Raw genomic sequence first — 19,370 nt, forward strand, 5'->3', positions numbered from 1 at the left:
CTTGAGCGGTGGTGACGAATATATGGGTCATGGAAGACCTGTTCCTTCCCCCTTAACTTATTGTACATTGACTGACACCTTCAATGCCTCCTAATCCTTCAAATGAATGAAGCGCTCGGTTGAACAGTACAATGAATTGGTTATAGACCGTCACAATAAATACCGTCTGTACAGAATAAGGTGTGGCTTTTTTACTGGTATCTTGAAAGTAAGAATGCTAGATTGTTAAAATGGAATTAGGGAGGGGTGGTACAGAGAAAGAAGGAGAGAAGCTGTTTATCTTTCTAAGGAGGGGAACTGTTTTTTCCACACTTATATTCACAACATGTGAAGCTGTACGTCAAAATTTTTCTCAAAAATATTTTTTTATTTTATTTTAATTTTTCAGTGAAATCTCGATATAACGATATTCTCGAGACCATGAAAAATATCGTTGTAGAAGGGTTATTGCTATATCGAGAGGCAGCACTTTAATATTAGGCTATAGGCATTGCTAAATAAGACGAAAAAATATCGTTGTAGTAGGATTTATCCATAGCCCCTACAAGGGGTGGGCTGGCAAGGCTGCAGCCCTGGGGCCCGGGACGATTTTCATTATTTTTGTTTTTTAACGCTATAAATCCATCATAAAAGGGCCCGCGAAAGTCTGGTCGGGGGGGCCCGCAAAAGATTCCAGCCTAGGAACCCTAGTCCAGGATGTGGGGGGCCATGGATTTATCGTTGTATCAGTGACATTGTAACGAGATTTCACTGTATATAAACACATAAATAAACGTATGCAATCCACTAAAATCCAACAAAAAGTTTATTGACTGGAAGATGAAATTAAAATTAAATTTTTTTCCAGAATTTATTATTTTTTTTTAGAATTTATTCTAAGTTATATGTATATAGATTTAACTTGAGACTTGCATAATATTTCGTGCTATTTGTTAATACACAATTGCTGTTTTAATTATAAATGTTTTAATTATATTTTACAAATTTTTTAAATACAGTGGAACCCCGCTACAACGATAAGCGATAAATCCTTCAACAATGATATTTTTTCGAGTTTTGTGCGGAAATGTCACTACTCTAATGTTAAATTGATGCCTCTCGATATAATGATAACCAATATACAACGATATTTCTTTCTTGGTCTGCATAAATAAATATATATAAATGGGCAGGGCCGTAACTAGGGAGCAGGGGTGTAAGTCGATTGCGCAGAAGATAAACCGTTTATAGGTCAATTGCGCTCACCCCGATATCCAAACAACCCGATTTACAGACTCGGCGCAATCGACCTGTTGGGGGAATACAAGCACTCCCATTTTCGGCACAATCGACTGAGCCCTGGGAGCAGATGGGCCTCGTGCCCTGGGCGCTGGACCAGAGGGGGGAGCAAATTTCATTCTCAAACCTTACCTTCAACATTACGGGGGGGGGGGCAAAATACGCACTTGCCCCGGGTGACCAAGCATCTAGTTGCGACCCTGCATAACAGTGGCGAAGCCCGAAATTGGGCAGTTTGCCCAGCCAATGTCCAAATTTTGTACTTTGACCGGCCCCATGTATCGATTCCTATGATTTAGGGTCATCACCACGTTGGCATAGTGTTTGGTGATAATTGTGACCATTTATAATTACGGCTAGCGACAGCAACTCTAACGATCAAAGAAATCGGTATATCGATATCTTAGAGATCGATATACTGATCAGAAAGGCTCAGAAAGACTGTATCAGAAAGACATTTTTTCTCTTTTGAAAGCAATAATAGTCTATGTGACTTGCACCCTACCAAGGGAACTAAATTTTATAAAGAAATAGCTCGTACGCGGTATACGTCAAAACCAAGACTTTCTTTATTTGAAAACGTATGTGATGTGGCCTTTTTGAAACATCGTCCTGCATGTTTAATGTCTTCGAAAGCAAAATCTACTGTTTTATCCGACATCTTAATTTCCTAAAATTACGCAAGAATTTTTTCTTTTTTATGTGAAATTTGAAAGAAAAAAAATCATAGAGAGATGTCGGTTTGTCAAAAATAATATTGAAATTGACATGTTTTCTGAGCAGCGTCAAGGCATGAAACGATCCCCCAAATATAGAATGTTTCGTTGGCGTATGAAAAGGGGGTTTGGGGTTCAAGCTTTGGCCGAGATTATAGCGTTATTTTTCAGTAAAAACTTCATCCCCCCCCCAGAAGAAAAAAAATTTGACCCCTCCTTCCCCCCCCCCCCATTCTTGAGAAAATCCTGAGAACGCCTATGTTGTATTTAGTATAATTTTGATACACAAAGCTACTCGATATATATATAGTAGTTTTCGTAATACATACCATGCATGCAAAAAAGAATGGGATGATTGTGGTCCGGATTTGATAATATAATTCCTTTTGTATAATTCTTTCATTCTCTTTGAATGATTCAAAAAAGAGACCAAAAATTGTTTGGTGTTTATGCACTTACTAAAATAAAAGACATGTTTTGTGCATGCATCATTTGGCAAAAATGATTTAAACGCAATACAGTTGACATTTACAATCATATCAAGAAAAATAATAATCGGTACATATTATTTTCTATATAATCACATATTGATGATATAATAACATTCATATGGAATGTTATTATATCATCAATTAAGTTTTTAATCTTTATTTTAATCTATTCATTTTAAGAATGTTCAGATTACTGAAAAATGCGTATCGCTCGTGCAAAATGTGTTATTCGCTTAATCGTATCATTTTCCAAGCTGGTACGGATGTAATGAAATTCGCTTATATTGAATACATTCGCTGTTTTTTCTAGCTTCATTATAAGCGGGTACAACTGTGTGTATGTATGCGGGGTTTTTTTTTGAATGTGTTTATAGAATCCTATGATAACACATGCAATTTATGCGAAGCGAAAAATTCAATTATATGTGACATTACATTGCGATAAACCCTGAAAAGCAGTTGTTATCGTTGATTCAATTAAAATTTTGACAAATATTCCATTTCTTTTGTTAACTGTTATATTTGTTTGGTCAGTATATCATCAACGAAAGTAAATTTCATCAAAAGAAAAAAAAAATTCTGTAAGATACATCGCGTTGCTGAACATGCCACCTTGCGAAACGAGGCTCAAATAGGCTTTTAAAACATTTGCATTTATAACGTATCTTAAATTATTCATGGCATGTATTGAATACATCATAATATCGCTTCCTTCCATGTACACATAAAATCGATATATTTTACAATATAATCAGTTAGTTTTTTTACGTGAAGTATAAATCATTTCGTGTTGTATAAATAGATTAAATAAAAACGAAGGTATTTTCCAATTCATTGCATATTTCAAATTTACTCATAAGGTATAATATCGATATTTGTGTAATTAAAATCATCGACTACTGTTATTTTCAACTTTCTAGGAAATTCAAGGTGCACCATATATGTATATTTTTGTGCTTTATCACACATAATGTGTGTTGCTTTCATAAATTTCCTATACTGTTCAAAACTGTGCAGCCTTTTCTCTTGCGAAAAAGCTATTCGATTAAACTGAAAAGTATACATTGGAAAAGTGCATCACACTTCTCGGATAAAATGTGCTAAGACTTTAGTGATACCACAAAATGATAAGTCGCATGCAACGTCAGCGAAAGAGGAGCGAAAAAATTGCAAGGAAGTGTGATTATAAAGTATTGTAATGCCGTGAAACTCTACGTAGACTCAGAACGGGCTTAAATATTTTTTTAAATAAAATTGAAAAGAAAAACTTTGTTGCGTAATCCCTGATACCCCGTTATAGTGTTGCTGTGCATTTAGAGAATATAAACGCTTCTTTTCGCCAATAAATTAGTGAGAAAAGTACAATATATATACAGTGAAACATCGATATAACGATAGTCTGCGGACTAAGAAAAAATATCGCTGTAGTGGGATTATCGCTATATCGAGAGGCAGCCGATTAACATTAGAGTATAGACATTTCCAAATAATACTTGAAAAATATCGTTGTATCAAGTGTCATTTTAGCGATGTTCCACAGCAATAGGAAAAATGAACTTCTAAATATGTCTATGACCAGGACAGGGAGAAAAAAAAATGGCCAATACTGTAACAAAAGAACAGGTACTGAAGTTGAGTGTGTATTAGTAAAGAATAGGATCACTTTAGGAATAGGTGTAGCCAACCTGTCACTTGGATGGACCCCACCAACCACGCCTTCTCTGTTGTCCTGCATGTTTGTTGGGGGGGATAGCACTACTTGAGATAAAGAAGCTTCGCCACTTTACAAGTATTTTTCTGTATAACCTCACACCGTTTTTCAAATAGAAATCGAAAAACCTTTCACCGCTCAACCGGTTAAACTCAGCCTTATTTTGGGATGCAGTCTCATAAAAGAATCGTACCACTTTCTGCCTGACATTCCATCTTTGAATTGAGTTTTTGTTTTGCTGGTCTCAACAATTCTATGGACAGAAATGAAAAGTTGTTCTTTGTGTATAGGGAATTCCATTCTTGCAATTTCCAAAATCCACTTTTGTAAAATTGATTTTCTACCTCAAGTCCTAATACAGATGCAGAACCAACATGGCCAAAGAAGGTGCCTGTCCTGCAATCTTGTGACGTAAAGTAGCCCTTAGTGCAAGCATTCCATTTTGAATGGCCTCAACTGCAGCTGTTGCTTTAAATGAAGAGTAAAAGAAACATGTTGCCTATGGAAATATTTGGCATGCTTTTTCATAACTGGAGCCACTACTGTGTAAAAGAAAAACTACTAAATTAGCTGCTTTCATTTTTTCTAGATGTTCTTAAATACATTTAATGGATAAAAAAACCCATAACAAAATGAGTCATATTGTTATGGCCAAAAGTGGAATATATATTGTACTAATTTTGGCCACTTGTGTGCATGGCCAAAAATGGTACTTATAAATAAATAGTACATATACGTAATTTTGAACACCAGTTTTGGCCACCTGTCATTAATTGCTAAAAATAGCTAATTTAGATATGAAATTAGAATAAGAAGAAAGCTTACCTTCCAAAACCTAGTGGCGATAATTATTTTTGTAAAAAAACATTTCTGCAAGCCTGAGAGTGAAACCTTGCTTCTAAACAAAGAACTTAAAATTTGTGAGCACATACTACTATTACTAAATCAGACATGTACCTCGTCCATATTCCTCTGCAAAACTTCTAATGAATTGGTACATGTTGGAATGTGTATGTATGTATAGTGAACCTTCCGAGATGTTTGTTTCTGTGTAATGCTTGTTATGTGTAGTGCTGCCATCTGCAATCAATTTTTTAAACTGTGTTTTTTGCAACTCACAGTGAGTGAAGTGTAATGAATGAATAATTGTAGCATTGTAGGCCTGTTGCTCTCTGCGGCGAAACTTTTTAATGGGGAGATTGGCTCGCATTCGCGCCTTGAAGTTGGGAACCGCAGAAAACCAACTTCAGCTGACCACCACTGTGGCGACGTTGAGGTTTGAACACGAATCTTCACGACGCAAGTCTGTCACTATGACCACTCAATGTGAGCACATACTACAGGTTCATGCATTTACTCTTGTTAAAAGTCACATGTAATGAACAAATTAACCAATGAGATTATAAATGCAGAGCTCCTACTCGTTCTACTTTCTGGTAAAATGTCCTACTTTCTCGGTTGTCCTAATTTCTAGTTTTTGTCCTACTTTTCTACCAAATTCTATCAACTAAATTTGTGTAATTGATTTTAATTGAGCATTGAATCATTGATATATTGCTAAATGCAACATTTGTACTATTTAGTTGATAGGATTTGGTAGAAAAGTAAGACAAAAACTAGAAAGTACAATTAATGATTCTGCCAAAGCAGAAATTGTATCGCTTACAAAGTTATTTGGAGGCCACATGTGAACCATTCGATTCCTTAATTTTCCGTTTGCTTAGTTTCAGGGTTCAAAAAGTTGAATAATCATTAAAAACTTCCGTCTGGATGGAAAAAATAATTTTGTATTTATTACTTCATGGTTTTGGACAGTAACTAACATTCATCATTCAAAATTATGGTGCAAATAGGTAAAACAATAGTTTGCATTACAAAGCAGTTGGATACATAGACCTATTCTCCTATTCTAGGTTTGGTGATTCTGATGCTACCCAATAGCATTCAGTTGTCTTCTGTATTTTTAAGGCTTGAAGAGGCATAAACAATATTTACAATGTGCTCAGTAAAGAGCTAGAAATGAAAGCGCTTCATTTGTTAAAAATGATTACACTTGCGTTGAAAAGTAAAATGTGAACAAATCCCTTTAAAAAAGGATGGAGAACGCAGTAAAAATATCTGGTTCACCTTGCCTTATCTACATCGAATCTTGTAATTTACACATTTTGCACTGTGCTTTTGAAAGTGGTCTCAAAGGAGTGCCATTCTTAAAAAATGTATGTCTTCAAAATTTGCTGTGTGTGCATTGTCGAAGAGAGTTGACAAACTCTGCACTTTTGAAGACTCCAAAAAAAGAATGTAATATAAACTGAAGAGCCAAAAAAACTGGTACAGGCATGCGTATGGAAATAAAGAGATGTAACACAACAAGTGTCTGACATAGTTGTTAAATCGGTTACTGCTGCTACAATGGCAGGTTATTCAGATTTAAGTGAGTTCGAACGTGGTGTTATAGTCGGCGCACGAGAGATGGGACATAGCATCTCCGAGGTAGCGATGAAATTTGGATTTTCACGTACGACCATTTCACGAATGTACCGTGAATATCAGGAATCCGGTAAAAATTAAATCTACGACATCGCTGCGGCCAGAAAAGATCATGCAAGAACGGGACCAACGACGACTGACGAGAATCATTAAACATGACAGACGTGCAACCCTTCCGCAAATTGCTGTAGATTTCAATACTGGGCCATCAACAAGTGTCAGCGTGCGAACCATTCAACGAAACATCATCGATATGGGCTTTCGGAGCCCCACTCGTGTACCCTTGATGACTGCACGACACAAAGCTTTAAGCCTCGCCTTGGCCCGACAACACAGACATTGGACTGTTGAGTACTGGAAACACATTGCCTCGTCTGACGAGTCTCGGTTCCAATTGCTTCGAGCTGATGGACGTGTACGGGTATGGAAACAACCTCATGAATCCATGGACCCTACATGTCGCCAGGGGACTGTTCAAGCTGATGGAGGCTCTGTGATGGTATGGGGCGTGTGCAGTTGGCGTGATATGGGACCCCTGATACGTCTAGATACGATTCTGACAGGTGACAGGTACGTAAGCATCCTGTCTGATCACCTGCACCTATTAATGTCCATTGTGCATTCCGACGGACTTGGACAATTTCAGCAGGACAATGTGACACTCCACACATCCAGAATTGCTACAGAGTGGCTCCAGGAACACTCTTCTGACTTTAGACCCTTCCGCTGGCCACCAAAATCCCCAGACATGAACATTATTGAACATATCTGGGATGCCTTGCAACGTGCTGTTCAGAAGAGATCTCCACCCCCCTCTTACTCCTACAGATTTATGGACAGCCCTGCAGGATTCATGGTGTCAATTACCTCCAGCACCACTTCAGACATTAGTCGAGTCCATGCCATGTCGTGTTGCTGCACTTCTGCTGGCTCGCGGGGGCCCTACACAATATTAGGCAGGTGTACCAGTTTTTTTGGCTCTTAAGTGTATAAGAGGAGAGACAGAAAAGAATTATCTGTGGTTGCTAGTACCCGATTTTAGCCAAAAATGGTTTTTGGCACCCAAGTCATTTCTGTCATTTTGTTTTGGCTTCAGTTAATCTTACAGGGAAAAAACTGTATAAAGTAAAAAATATATATATTTATTATGAAAAAAGTATGAAATCCAGTTAGATTTTTCTAAAAGTTTTATTATCACAAAAAATACAACTAAAATTATGAAAAATTTATGAGAAAAAATACTGAAGAAGAATTTCCATTGGGAAATTGGACGTGAGAAATATTAAAAAAAGAAAATAAAAACATTAAAGAACAGTAATTTGAAAATAAGAATTTTGAGAGATAAAAATTTTTAGTTTGATTATTTCACCTAACTTAGAATTGAAATCAGTTCCAAAAGACACATAAGATTGTTGTCACTTTTTCTGCCCATGCTTTCAGTGGTTTGTCAATTTCATCTTTGTCATCATCTTCTACTGGTGAAATGTCAGGCATGGCAGGGAAAATGAATGATTTCATCACTTTATTCGATTTTCTCATGAAGGACAATTCTATATTACCTCCCGAACTCTTATCTTTGATAACTTGTCTAACATAGAATTTTTTCCCCATCTTTCAAGCCAACTTAGACAGTCATTTACTTTTAATTTGCTCTTGTCAAAGTCTTTCATTCCGAAGCAATATTCATTTCCTGAAGATGAATCACTAGCTTTAAACTCTTCCAAACTAGAAGTATTGTCAATGATTGACTTTTTATTTTTCCTTATGTTTATTTTCCTGTTTTCAAAAATCTGCTTCTTACGTTTACTTCTTTTGCATTTGTTTTGCTGCAGATGTTCTTTGTATGGAGTGCTTGTGTGTTAGCCTCATAGCATCTTGTTGGTCTTTGTGACTTCGACAAGGAGCCTGAAGTAGCAGTGAAACAGTTTGAAGCGATTCCACAAAAGTTTCCTGGGCTTCTGTTGTTATCCTAATTCTCTTGATTAGCATTCAAAGTATCTGCTGGTGAAAAATTACGATTTACAGGCCAAACAGCTCATTTGAACCCCTGACTGTTGCTTCAGTTGCATATGCTTCAGTTAATAAGGTCACAATGGTAAATAGGTAATTGGTTTACCAATATCAAATGTGCTATGCTTGTTTGGTTTAAACCTTGGTTTTAACCAAGTGGTTTTTTTAAAAAAACCACTTTGGTTTTTTTCAAAAAATCAAATAAAAGTTGCCTAAATATAATTTTTTTCCTTGAAAAATATCATATTGGTTCATTATTAGCCAAAATGTTTCATTTTTACCACATTTTATACCCTTGGGGTACATTCTGATGGTATATCTTTAAATGACATAAGATTTTATAAGTGGGTTTTTTCAAAAAGTCTCATAAAAGTGGCCAGAATATACATATATATTTTTCATATGAAGTATCTTAGTCATTTAAAGTTACATATAAAAGCCAAAATTTCTCATTCTTACAACATTTTCTAACCTTTGGCTACATTCTGATGCTCTATATATCTTTAGCAAATTCGTGAATGACGATTGCATCACACACCACACGTCTAAATGTAGTGGTGTATTATCTCACAGGGTTTCTTTTTCCCTTCACAAAAAAGCAGCTACAGTAGTGACACCATCATGCTAGGAGCAGGTGGTCCTATAATCCAATAAAGACACCAGCTGTCCTTAAAGGACAAAGACTAGTGTACTAGTGGTTACATTACCTCACATACATTTTCATTTTCTTCCCCATAAGAAGTAGCACATCTCCTACTGTATATCTCCCAGTCTTAATATTCAATAGTTGTTTTTTTTTATACTTTCACACACACACTGTTAAGCCTAGTTAATCAAGGTTCTACTGTATAGTAGTAACAGATTTATGAAAAATAATCAGCTATATACAGGGTGATTATAATTTAAGTTTTGATTCCAAAACTATACAATAAGTACTGATCAGAATGACTTGAAAATTTTCATGGATACTCCTGAAGCAATGGAAGTTTCTTTCGCAAAAGAAAAAAGTGCAAAATGTGCAAGTAGATGATGCTGTACTTGGCCAGCAGTATAAATCTATTTTGTGCAACCACATCATTTCGGCACTTCCACAGCATCAGTGTGTGGATAGAACTTCTATCAAGATGCACATTGCAATACCAGCAAAGCAGCTGCTGAAGACCCATTTTGACAGGATGCACCTTAACCCTTGCAACTTCTGGCTGTGGGGGTACCTCAAAATGTTATAAACAGTGGTCAGATTGCAAACTTTTGGTGAATTGCAATCTCCAGCACATCCCCTATATGTTAGAAGTTCCTTAGGAATATTAATGGGGGGGGGGGCGTGTGATTGGTTTAATAAAGCTGAATTGCAAGCACATCCACATTATGACCATGGCATACTCCGATTCTGTTGTCGAACAAGAATTTTTGTGCTTTCAACCTCATAGCCAGAACACGCGGTGGACAACATATTTAACATTTCTTAAGTAAGTTGTTATTTGTTCAATCACTTCGTTTTTTGTGATGTTTCCATTAATTATGAAATCGTACAATGCTATAATTAAGGTATCATTTTACCATGACTGGCTATCGTTTCCATTCTGCGAGCAAATTTCCCACATGTTGGATGATGTGTCATTAATTTTACATTTTTAAGTATTTTTTCCCCTTTATCAAATAAAATTGAATTTTTTCAGGAATATTCATGTCAATTTTCAAGTCATTCTGACAATCGTTCTTTTTTTAGTGTTTTGAAATCAGAACCTTAGTTATAATCACCCTGTATATCGTAAACCATTGCTAATTAATCTGCATTGTTTATGCTTCATTAAATACATTATATTCACCTAATTTTTATTACTTTTTGCAAAATAGCTTCCTAATTAAGTATACTGAAAATAACTGGAGAAAAACTATATATTATATGATTAATAATAACATTAAAAGAATTTTCAAACACACAGTAATCCATTCAGTTAAGCAAAAACTAATTAAATTGCAAAAGTTGGTTTTTGTTAAAATGTAATAATTATTTATTGATTAATTAGCATGGGAATAGTGTTAATTACATTAATAAACATTTTATTTTAGTTAATTATTGGAAGTTTGAATGATTTTTCAGAAATTTCATTGTTTTTAATGTTAATACCATTTAAAACAAAAAAAACGGTTTAAACCAAAAAAACCCGGTTTTTTGGTTTTTTTTTACCAACCCTGCTATGCACACTTCCAGGGCCAAGGGGTTTTTTGAAGGCTCTACCTGGTAAATCCTAGAAAATTTCAACCGGATCTCATTTTTGTGAGGCCCTCTTCTCTTGTGGCCCGGGTGGGCCCATGCATTAAGACGACACTGCACACTTCTTCAGTAGGATCCAGTTTTTAACTCTGACACAAAAGTGGTTGGCGAAGTTGATTTTCTGCAGTTTTCCAACTTCAAAGCATGTATGCAAGCCAATCTCCCATTCAAAAAAGTCTCTCAGCTAAGAGGAGGCAGTCCTACACGATATTTATGTAACATGAAAATTCAAGTATTTGCCATCTTTACTTCCGAATATGGAATACAAGTGGCAGCACAAGCAAGAACACTAAACAGGCACAATTCCGACTACATTAATTTCCCATCCATCGTCGTAAAATTTTGCATACATACCAAACAGGATCCAAATTGAACGATGGGCTACTTTAAAAGTTTGTCAGAGCTGGGCAAATGCCCTCAAACAGGCAAAAACTTTCGAGCAGCAATTGTTTCTGAGCTTCAGCAATCACTTTTGGAATGTTTACTTTGGTTACCCTGGTTTCCTAGCAATGTGTTTCAGACACTCATATGCCTTTACAATGGTTTGTCACTTCTTTAATGCTACCCATATTATGTGCAGTTTATTACTTCATAGGAAATGGTTTGCCACTTTTCAATCCTCCCAGTGATTGAAGAAAACCTGGGCAGCACTGAGAATTGTATCTAGTTATTTATAAAGTTCTTTTGCATTTTTAACTAGCCCTGGGCTGGATTTTGATTTTTGCAATAATTATTTTCATGATCAGGCCATCACAATTGAAGCAGAAGAAAGAGTTGATGGAAGTCGTAGAACCACTCGATACGATATAGATATGACTAAATGTATATACTGTGGATTTTGCCAAGAAGCATGTCCCGTTGATGCTATTGTAGAGGTAACAAATTAATTTTTTGTTCTAGAATTAAAATGATGTTAAAATTGAAAATATTTTCTTCGGGCAAATTGTTGGGAAATGCAAAACTGTGCAATGTACGCGATGCCAATAACCGATTGATAATAATATTTGAAAAACACATAAACAAAAAAATTCAATTGTACATCCCGTTTGATTGGGTCAGTCTTGTCATTATGGGTAAAATTCAAATGTATCACATTGCAAACCAACTTGGTTCAACTCTTTTGCTCTCATGGCATTTACGTTTTTCTAGCCTAGAGCATTGGAAATCTCAAAGTTTTCTTCAAAAATTCCTTATTCAAAGTAATAGAATATTTAATCCCTATCGTTATTGACAAAAACATTTTTTTTTCTATGATTAAAACCAAATGATATGAGTTTGAAACCATTGTAAGTTAGAAATCTGAGAAAAGAATCTGCTGAATATTGTTTTGTTTAGAAAATTTCGAATTAGAAATGTTGGCTACCCGAAATGTATTCAGGGAGAAATTCCAGGAGAAAAATAGATGCGAAGATTAATTTAGGAAAGGGAGAAAATTCAAGTGTCCTTGTGGGGAATCAAACCCACGTCCTCTCACTTGCCGGGTGAGCGCCCTAAACTACAAAGGCAACGAATAGCTCAATCTTTCCTTGGAGCTTGTGTGCACTGAACGGGACCATACATGGATGGTCAGACCTAATTCAGGCCAAAGCTCACAATTGCTGACACTGCCACCAGATGGCGACTTATCCAAGGATAATGTAACTCTCCACTATGAAGGTTTTTAACAGCTGGCTGATGCGAAGATATATTTAGGAAAGAGAGAAAATTCAACTGCCCTTGGGGGAATTGAACCCCCTTCCTCTCACAGCTGTTAAAAACCTTGATATGGATAGCGGAAAGTGGCATCGTCCTAAGCAAATGGATAACTAATTTTATAAGTGCCTTCTTATAAGATAGATTTTCTTATTTTCACAGGGTCCCAACTTTGAATACTCCACAGAAACTCATGAAGAACTGCTTTACAACAAGGAAAAGTTATTGAGTAATGGCGACAAGTGGGAGCCAGAAATTGCTGCAAATATTGAAGCAGATTATTTATATAGATAATGTTTGGAAATTTTCTGACTTTTGTGCTGCTTGCTGTTAGATTTATCTTTGTTTTTAGAAGATTGAATAGAATAATAAAATAAAAAATAGTTTTGGTTCTGATATTTTACAACCAAGTGCGTGAAACATTTGATTCAATCTTGAAATTTCATGTCTAAGCCACACAGGTGGCTTCAGTATTAGAAAGCATCTGGAATTTATATACAGTCGACGCTCCATTTTAAAAACCTCCAATTTATGACCATTCACTCTTTTTTAAAAACTGTTCCTCTGTCCTGAATAGCATAGCGTAGAGCTAATGTCCAAATCTGCTCTATTTCGCCAAACTCTCATTTCTGTTAACTCCCTGTTTTATAAACTTTGTTTTCCTTCCATGATTTTCATTATTTTTTTTTTTTTTGTTTATTTTATTCTTTCAGCCATCTCTGAGTTCATTATGATCAAAGGTAAACTTCAATTCGGATGTTCTACATGTCTTAAGGGAAAATAAAGGGAGAGGGAAGATATATATATAGAGTTCACCCCAGTTCTTCATCACTAGTATGCAGGTGTTTTGCAAACTTATGTCAGGAAGGGGAGGGGGGTATGATTGCTGGCAAGGATGACCATGAAATGAAGATGGGTTAATAGTGTAATTCACTCTTTCTGCATTGACTGGATGAACTGGTGGTTTCAGAAATGGTATGATGCACTAGCTTATATTGATAAGACAATTTCTGAGTTGAAAGTAGAGATGAGACGAATATTCGGCTGCTATTCGGTATTCAGCCATTTTACAGAATATTTGGTTTGGCCAAATAATGCTTAGATATTTGGTCACATATCTGTGTATAAGCATAACAAACTAATTTTAAAAAATTATATTAGAATTTTTTGCATATATATACTATAGCAGGGAAGTTTATAGAAGTTACACCAATGAATAAGAATAGGAAGGGAAAAAATTTAAAGCATATATAAAAATTTACTGATTATACTTTGTGTTGTATGTATCTTTTTGTGTGTCAGAGGTTATGTTAGGGTAAATTTCTAGGATAAGTAAAGTATGAAACTGAAAATAGAATCCTGCAATAGTGAGCATGAATTACACAAATCAACTAACTGAATTTGGATGTACACCTAGACAAGAAATGTATTGAGCTATTGAAAGGGGCAAAAAACATCTAGAGAGGAAAATAAGTCGTAAATTTTATGATGCATTAATACTTGAGAGTAGATGATGGTTGACATTTTCTTAATTAGATGTTACAATTTTGCAAGTGTTGAAAAGAAATTGATTCTGTAAGTACAGTGAGAGAGAGAGATATCTTGGCTAACGAATGCCTCAGCATTCAAATTGTTTTGCTTAACGAAGATTGTTTCCTGATTTTTCTGTCTGCTAACAAATAAAGGTTCAGATAAAGAAAATTTTTTTGATGATGTGAATACACACACTAACATAAAATAGACGTGCGGAAGCTGAATTTTCACACACCATTCATCAGAATTACTGTCACTAGAGCCTGATTAATTCATGTCTAGCTCAGATTTACCTACACTTCTTTTTTTGAAATTCTTAAGAACCATTTCATATAAAATGAAAGATTCAGCCAAAATATAGCAAAAGAATTTAAAAAGGGGGAAGCCCTTGTTCTCAGAGTATGTCTTCTTTGAGTGCATTAGTCTTAGCATGAAACTGAACAGTCTGGACATGAGAAATGAGCTGACCAAATCACAAATAGATGGGGAGAACTATACAAACTCGATTCCAGAACAAATTATCTTCATTAGCTGAGGTATTGCTGTAGTATTAAAATACAATATATGTCATTGTTAAATTTGATTGAAAGATTTTTGTTGCCATGATAGTGACAAGGCAGCAGTTTTTAAATATTTATTTAAATAATGAATTGCATAATTAAAATTCAACATCGATCATTTAAAATTACAAAGAATTTTATATTCAATTAACCTTTTTACCGGCCGAATTAAGATTTGAATTTATTTTCTAAATTTTTTCCATTATTTCCTCTTCTGATCCTTTAGAGCAGCGGTTCTCAACCTTTTTTGACTCGCGGAGCCCTTTTAAATAAAAAAGTTCTATGGCGGAGCCCGTACGCCAATTTTTTAATTATTCATCAAATTACCGATTTCTTTTTATTTAAAAATATTTATAATTATTTTTTAAATTTTGCTGTTTTTTTTTCCTATTTCCCTCGAGCGGCCGCGAAGAGTGCACAAGGAGCCCCAAGCGCTCCGCGGAGCACCGGTTGAGAACTGCTGCTTTAGAGATATCAACTGTAAAATTCATGAAAAAAAAAATTTCTTGTATGTGTTCTGGACTAGGCCATGTCCAGAAACAACATTAAAATCAAACCAAAAAAAAAAAAAATTTTTTTTTTATTCTTCCTTAAAAAAGAGGTGATTTAAAAAAAAATTTAGTTTAATACTTTGACATAAGTGCCGAATTAATGAAATTTTTGTTTTGTAACCCAAGTAGTCGTGATTCTTGATGACCTTAATGAAATACCAGGTCATTTCATGACCTTATTAGCCATGAAGGTCATGAAATGACGCGATTTTTTATGGCGTAAACGATTTTGCGTCATAAAAATCACGAATTTCTTTCCAACTGAAAAATTCTGTTCCGGATGAAAATATCAAAATTATCCAAAATGTTTGTTAATGAACCTTCAGAGGGTGTTTCAAAATTACCCTAGGCCTATTCGTTACTGGTTGTCACAAGATAAATGAAGTACTTTTAATTGCAATTTTGTTTTGAATGGAAATGCAAAATTTTTCAATGAGTAATTGTTCATATAAATTTATCAACGTACGTTATATAAATTATAATTCCATCCATGTCATGTTTTTTACGGACGATCAGAAAATCTGTCAAAAATTCAAAAAGATGCAACGAATTCATTGAGCTAGAAAAAATGTTTTTAAAAACTTTTTTCGATAATTATAAATAACGCAAATAATTTATAATTATATTACTATATTTTTCATGGATAAAAAAATAAAATAAAACAAAAAAATAACTGCCATCGGCTAAACTCAGCAAGAGATTAAACGGTAATTGTAATATAACTAATCAATACTTTTAAAGTCTTCATTAAATAAACACCAGCTGGTTACTGCTACGATAGCACGAAAAGTAAAGGCATGCCGTGTAATACAAAGGGACAATCCGGGAAAAAACCAGGTTCGACCTTTCTCCTCTAAGGGTTCGACTCCGACCTGCGTCAGAAAGTGATACTTTTGCCCCCCCCCCCATCTCTTCGAATAGCGCCATCTATCTTCTGAAAGTTAACTATTTGCAAATTGTCTTTTTTTTTTTTGACGTTTCCAAAATGGAGATAATGACCATTTCAGATAATGACCACTAATGACCATGTTTGAGACATTTTATGACTTCAAAAAACGTTTTTATTGACGTCAGGCGACAACTTGGGAAGTTAAATTTGGAATTTCATGAATTCAGGAGAAAAAAAATCAAGTGCTTTCATGTAAGAAAAATAATTTTTTCTAATTAATCTATACGTATAAAATTGATTTTGTGTGTGTGTGTGTGTTCTCTATACAAATCTACAATTTTAGATCGATCGTCGCCAAATTTTGCATATATACCAAATGGGACCCGACTTGAACGATAGGCTACTTTAAAATTTCGTCAGAGCAGGGCAAGTGCCCCAAAATGGGCGAAAAACTATCGTGGAACAATGGTTTTTGGGCCTCAACAATCACTTTTCGAACGTTTACTTTGGTTACCGTGGTTCCCTAGCAATGCGTTTCAGACGTGTGTATGCCTTTACAACGGTTTGTCACTTCTTTAATCCTGTTAGTATGACGTGCGTCTACAGCCTGCGGTAAGACGCCTTCATATATGTATTAAGGAGTTCTAGCCTGCGGTAGACCCAAAACCAGCAGCCAATCAAAAAGCAGCATTTTATGACGTTAGTAAATAGGGAGTGGAGAAGGTTTTTTTCACTATAGTCCGTTTCAGGTTAACTTTGCAGTGAAGAGGAAGCTACGAGGGAACCGCATCACTCGTTGCTATGACAACGAAAGCCTCTTAACCTATGTATCGATGCGCGGCCTCGGTAAGGTATGGCTGATTCTCGCCAATCTCGCAGAAAAAAATATTTTTTACGTGTAACGTAATGCTTGTAGAAAAAATTGCAGTCAGTTAGTAACAAAAAATTAGCTAATGAAGAAAAAAAAATCATTGTCGATACTTTCAGAAATCAAAGTTGCGGTTTTTGAAATCATTTTTTTTTATTGAAAAGTATCTTAGTAACTCCTATTAACCCGGTTTTCACGTTTGAATTTGGGAATAGCCCCAAATAATAATAATAAAAATGATAAGGCGAAATTTAGAATTCTTTTACTCACTTTTCTTGCCGAAATTTCCGTCGCTCACCCACCCGAAAGAAGAAAAAAATACACTGCAAGCCTAAACCATTGTGGGTCTCTCTCTCTCTTGCTTATTTATATTTATCTGGAGAGACACTGAAGGGTCATCTGGAGGAGCAGCCTCTGCTGTGGGGGAGGAAGTTGGTGTGGTGAAAAGAGACATTACTTATGTCAACACCCTCCGCTATCGGCTATTGGAATTCAGAAACCACCCCTATCCTACGAACACGGCAAGAAATAGATATAAAAAAAAGGGAGGGGGGGGTCTGGAACCGTAACCTACCCCCATAAAGAGAGCCTCTCACAACGGTATCGGCGCTGTCGTGAAAGAGGGACACTTGCTGTAATCTATGAGTGAATATTTGAATTCGTTGGAGGTTATTTTCGGGAGAAAAAGAAACTAATTGAATATTCGTCTGGGTGTGTAGGCCTATAACTACATGCAAAACTGAATGAAAAATTGTATCGGAAAAAATTCAACAAAATGACGATATAATATATATATATATAACTCTCTCTCTCTCTCTCTGAGCAATCAAAAAAAAAAAGCACGATAGTAATATTGGCGGGGAAAATTTCTTGGAAATCGCGCCAAAATGTTCTTGAGCTCGCCATGGATTTTTGATAATGGTAACCAATATTTTTCTAATTTAAAAATTTTAAACGAATATACATTGGTTCAAAACGGTATTTTTTCAGTATCTTTTTCGAAATCATAAAAAAATTTGAAATATTCTATATAAATGATCATCAGAAACCTCCGATGTATGGGAACTATATTTTGCGGCGAAGGAATACACTCTCTACCTTTCTCTCCACTGCAAAGTTAACCTGAAACAAACTATAGAGCTTTATCGCAGGATATGATCTTGGTTATTTGGCACGATTGTTGATTGACGCCAACATACTTGGCGACGTTTAATGATAGATATGCTTAATTTTACAGGTGTTTTATAACCGCAATTAGTACAGTGGTTAGAGCGTAAGGCCGGCGTTACACCATAAAAGTTTGATAAATTTTCTTTTATAAAACTGGGCAAAGATCTTTTATAAATTTTGTATTCAATTTTTTTTTTTTAATTTATTTTATAAAGGAAATGGACCACATTACACTATATAAAAGATTTATATGAAATTGTTTTTGCAAAAGTTTTCGTCCGTTTGTCAGTCTTCGTTAGGCTGGTATTACACTATAAAACTTTGATAAAAATTCTTTCAAAAAACTTGAGAAATGTAACCAATAAACACATCTGTTACATTCGAGCGAACTTAACTGATCCCCCTGGTTGCATTTTTGAAGTTTTATAAACGAACTTTTATCAAACTTTTATAGTATAATTCCGTTGCTGGTAGTAGTTATGGATGAAGAAATTTTTTTACCATTTGCTATAGGAAATTTATCATTTGCAACCTCTGTAATGGCCTCGGTTTTAAGAAACATGAAACTTACGTGGATGATTGTATTGGATGGAGTAATTTGCGGAAGAAGCTAATTATTTTGATGCATTACATCTTTAGCTAGGAACGCAACTTAATGAATAATGGATATGTCAGTTTATGAAGAAGTTGAGGAATACAACGCTCAGAGTAAAAGTTTAGCGACTAAATTGCCCGTGTTTCATCATATTAATAATTTCATCATATTAATAGTTTCATCATAAATACATTGCGTCTTATATGTAACGGTAAAATCCCAAAGACTCGGGTTTTACCAAAGCAAGTTGGTGAAAGTCCAAAAAAAGCTTGTAAACGTTTTCATTTCGGATTTTTACCAAGTCAAAGTCCGTTTTAAATAAATCAGTTGATCACTACGAATTCCTGATGATGATTAGTTTATGAATAATAATTCATTAATTATAAACAAATAATGAATTAACAAACGAAATAACCACCATGATGAGTTTTGGATGCTATTTAATTAATTTACTCCTACCAGTTAAAGCCAGTTTTAATTAATTTAACATCATTAACTCAATCGTTCCCCCAACCATCTTGATTAATTAATAATTGTTTAA

General features: G+C 35.0%; 1 protein-coding gene across 1 annotated transcript in view; it reads left to right on the forward strand.

Annotated features, from left to right (window-relative positions):
* ND-23 (NADH dehydrogenase (ubiquinone) 23 kDa subunit) overlaps positions 1-13,069 on the forward strand; it is a 56,997-nt gene extending 43,928 nt beyond the window's left edge. The window contains exons 5-6 of the mRNA XM_089244307.1: positions 11,718-11,846; positions 12,826-13,069. Of these exons, the coding sequence (XP_089100433.1) occupies positions 11,718-11,846; positions 12,826-12,957 (261 nt within the window). The 3' untranslated portion in view covers positions 12,958-13,069. The remainder of the gene's footprint in view (positions 1-11,717; positions 11,847-12,825) is intronic.
* Positions 13,070-19,370: the final 6,301 nt, after the last annotated feature.

Source organism: Pholcus phalangioides, unplaced genomic scaffold (assembly GCF_987345545.1).
Source record: "Pholcus phalangioides strain wild (caught in Gottingen) unplaced genomic scaffold, Ppha-v1.0 ptg000015l_1, whole genome shotgun sequence".
NCBI lineage: Eukaryota > Metazoa > Arthropoda > Arachnida > Araneae > Pholcidae > Pholcus > Pholcus phalangioides.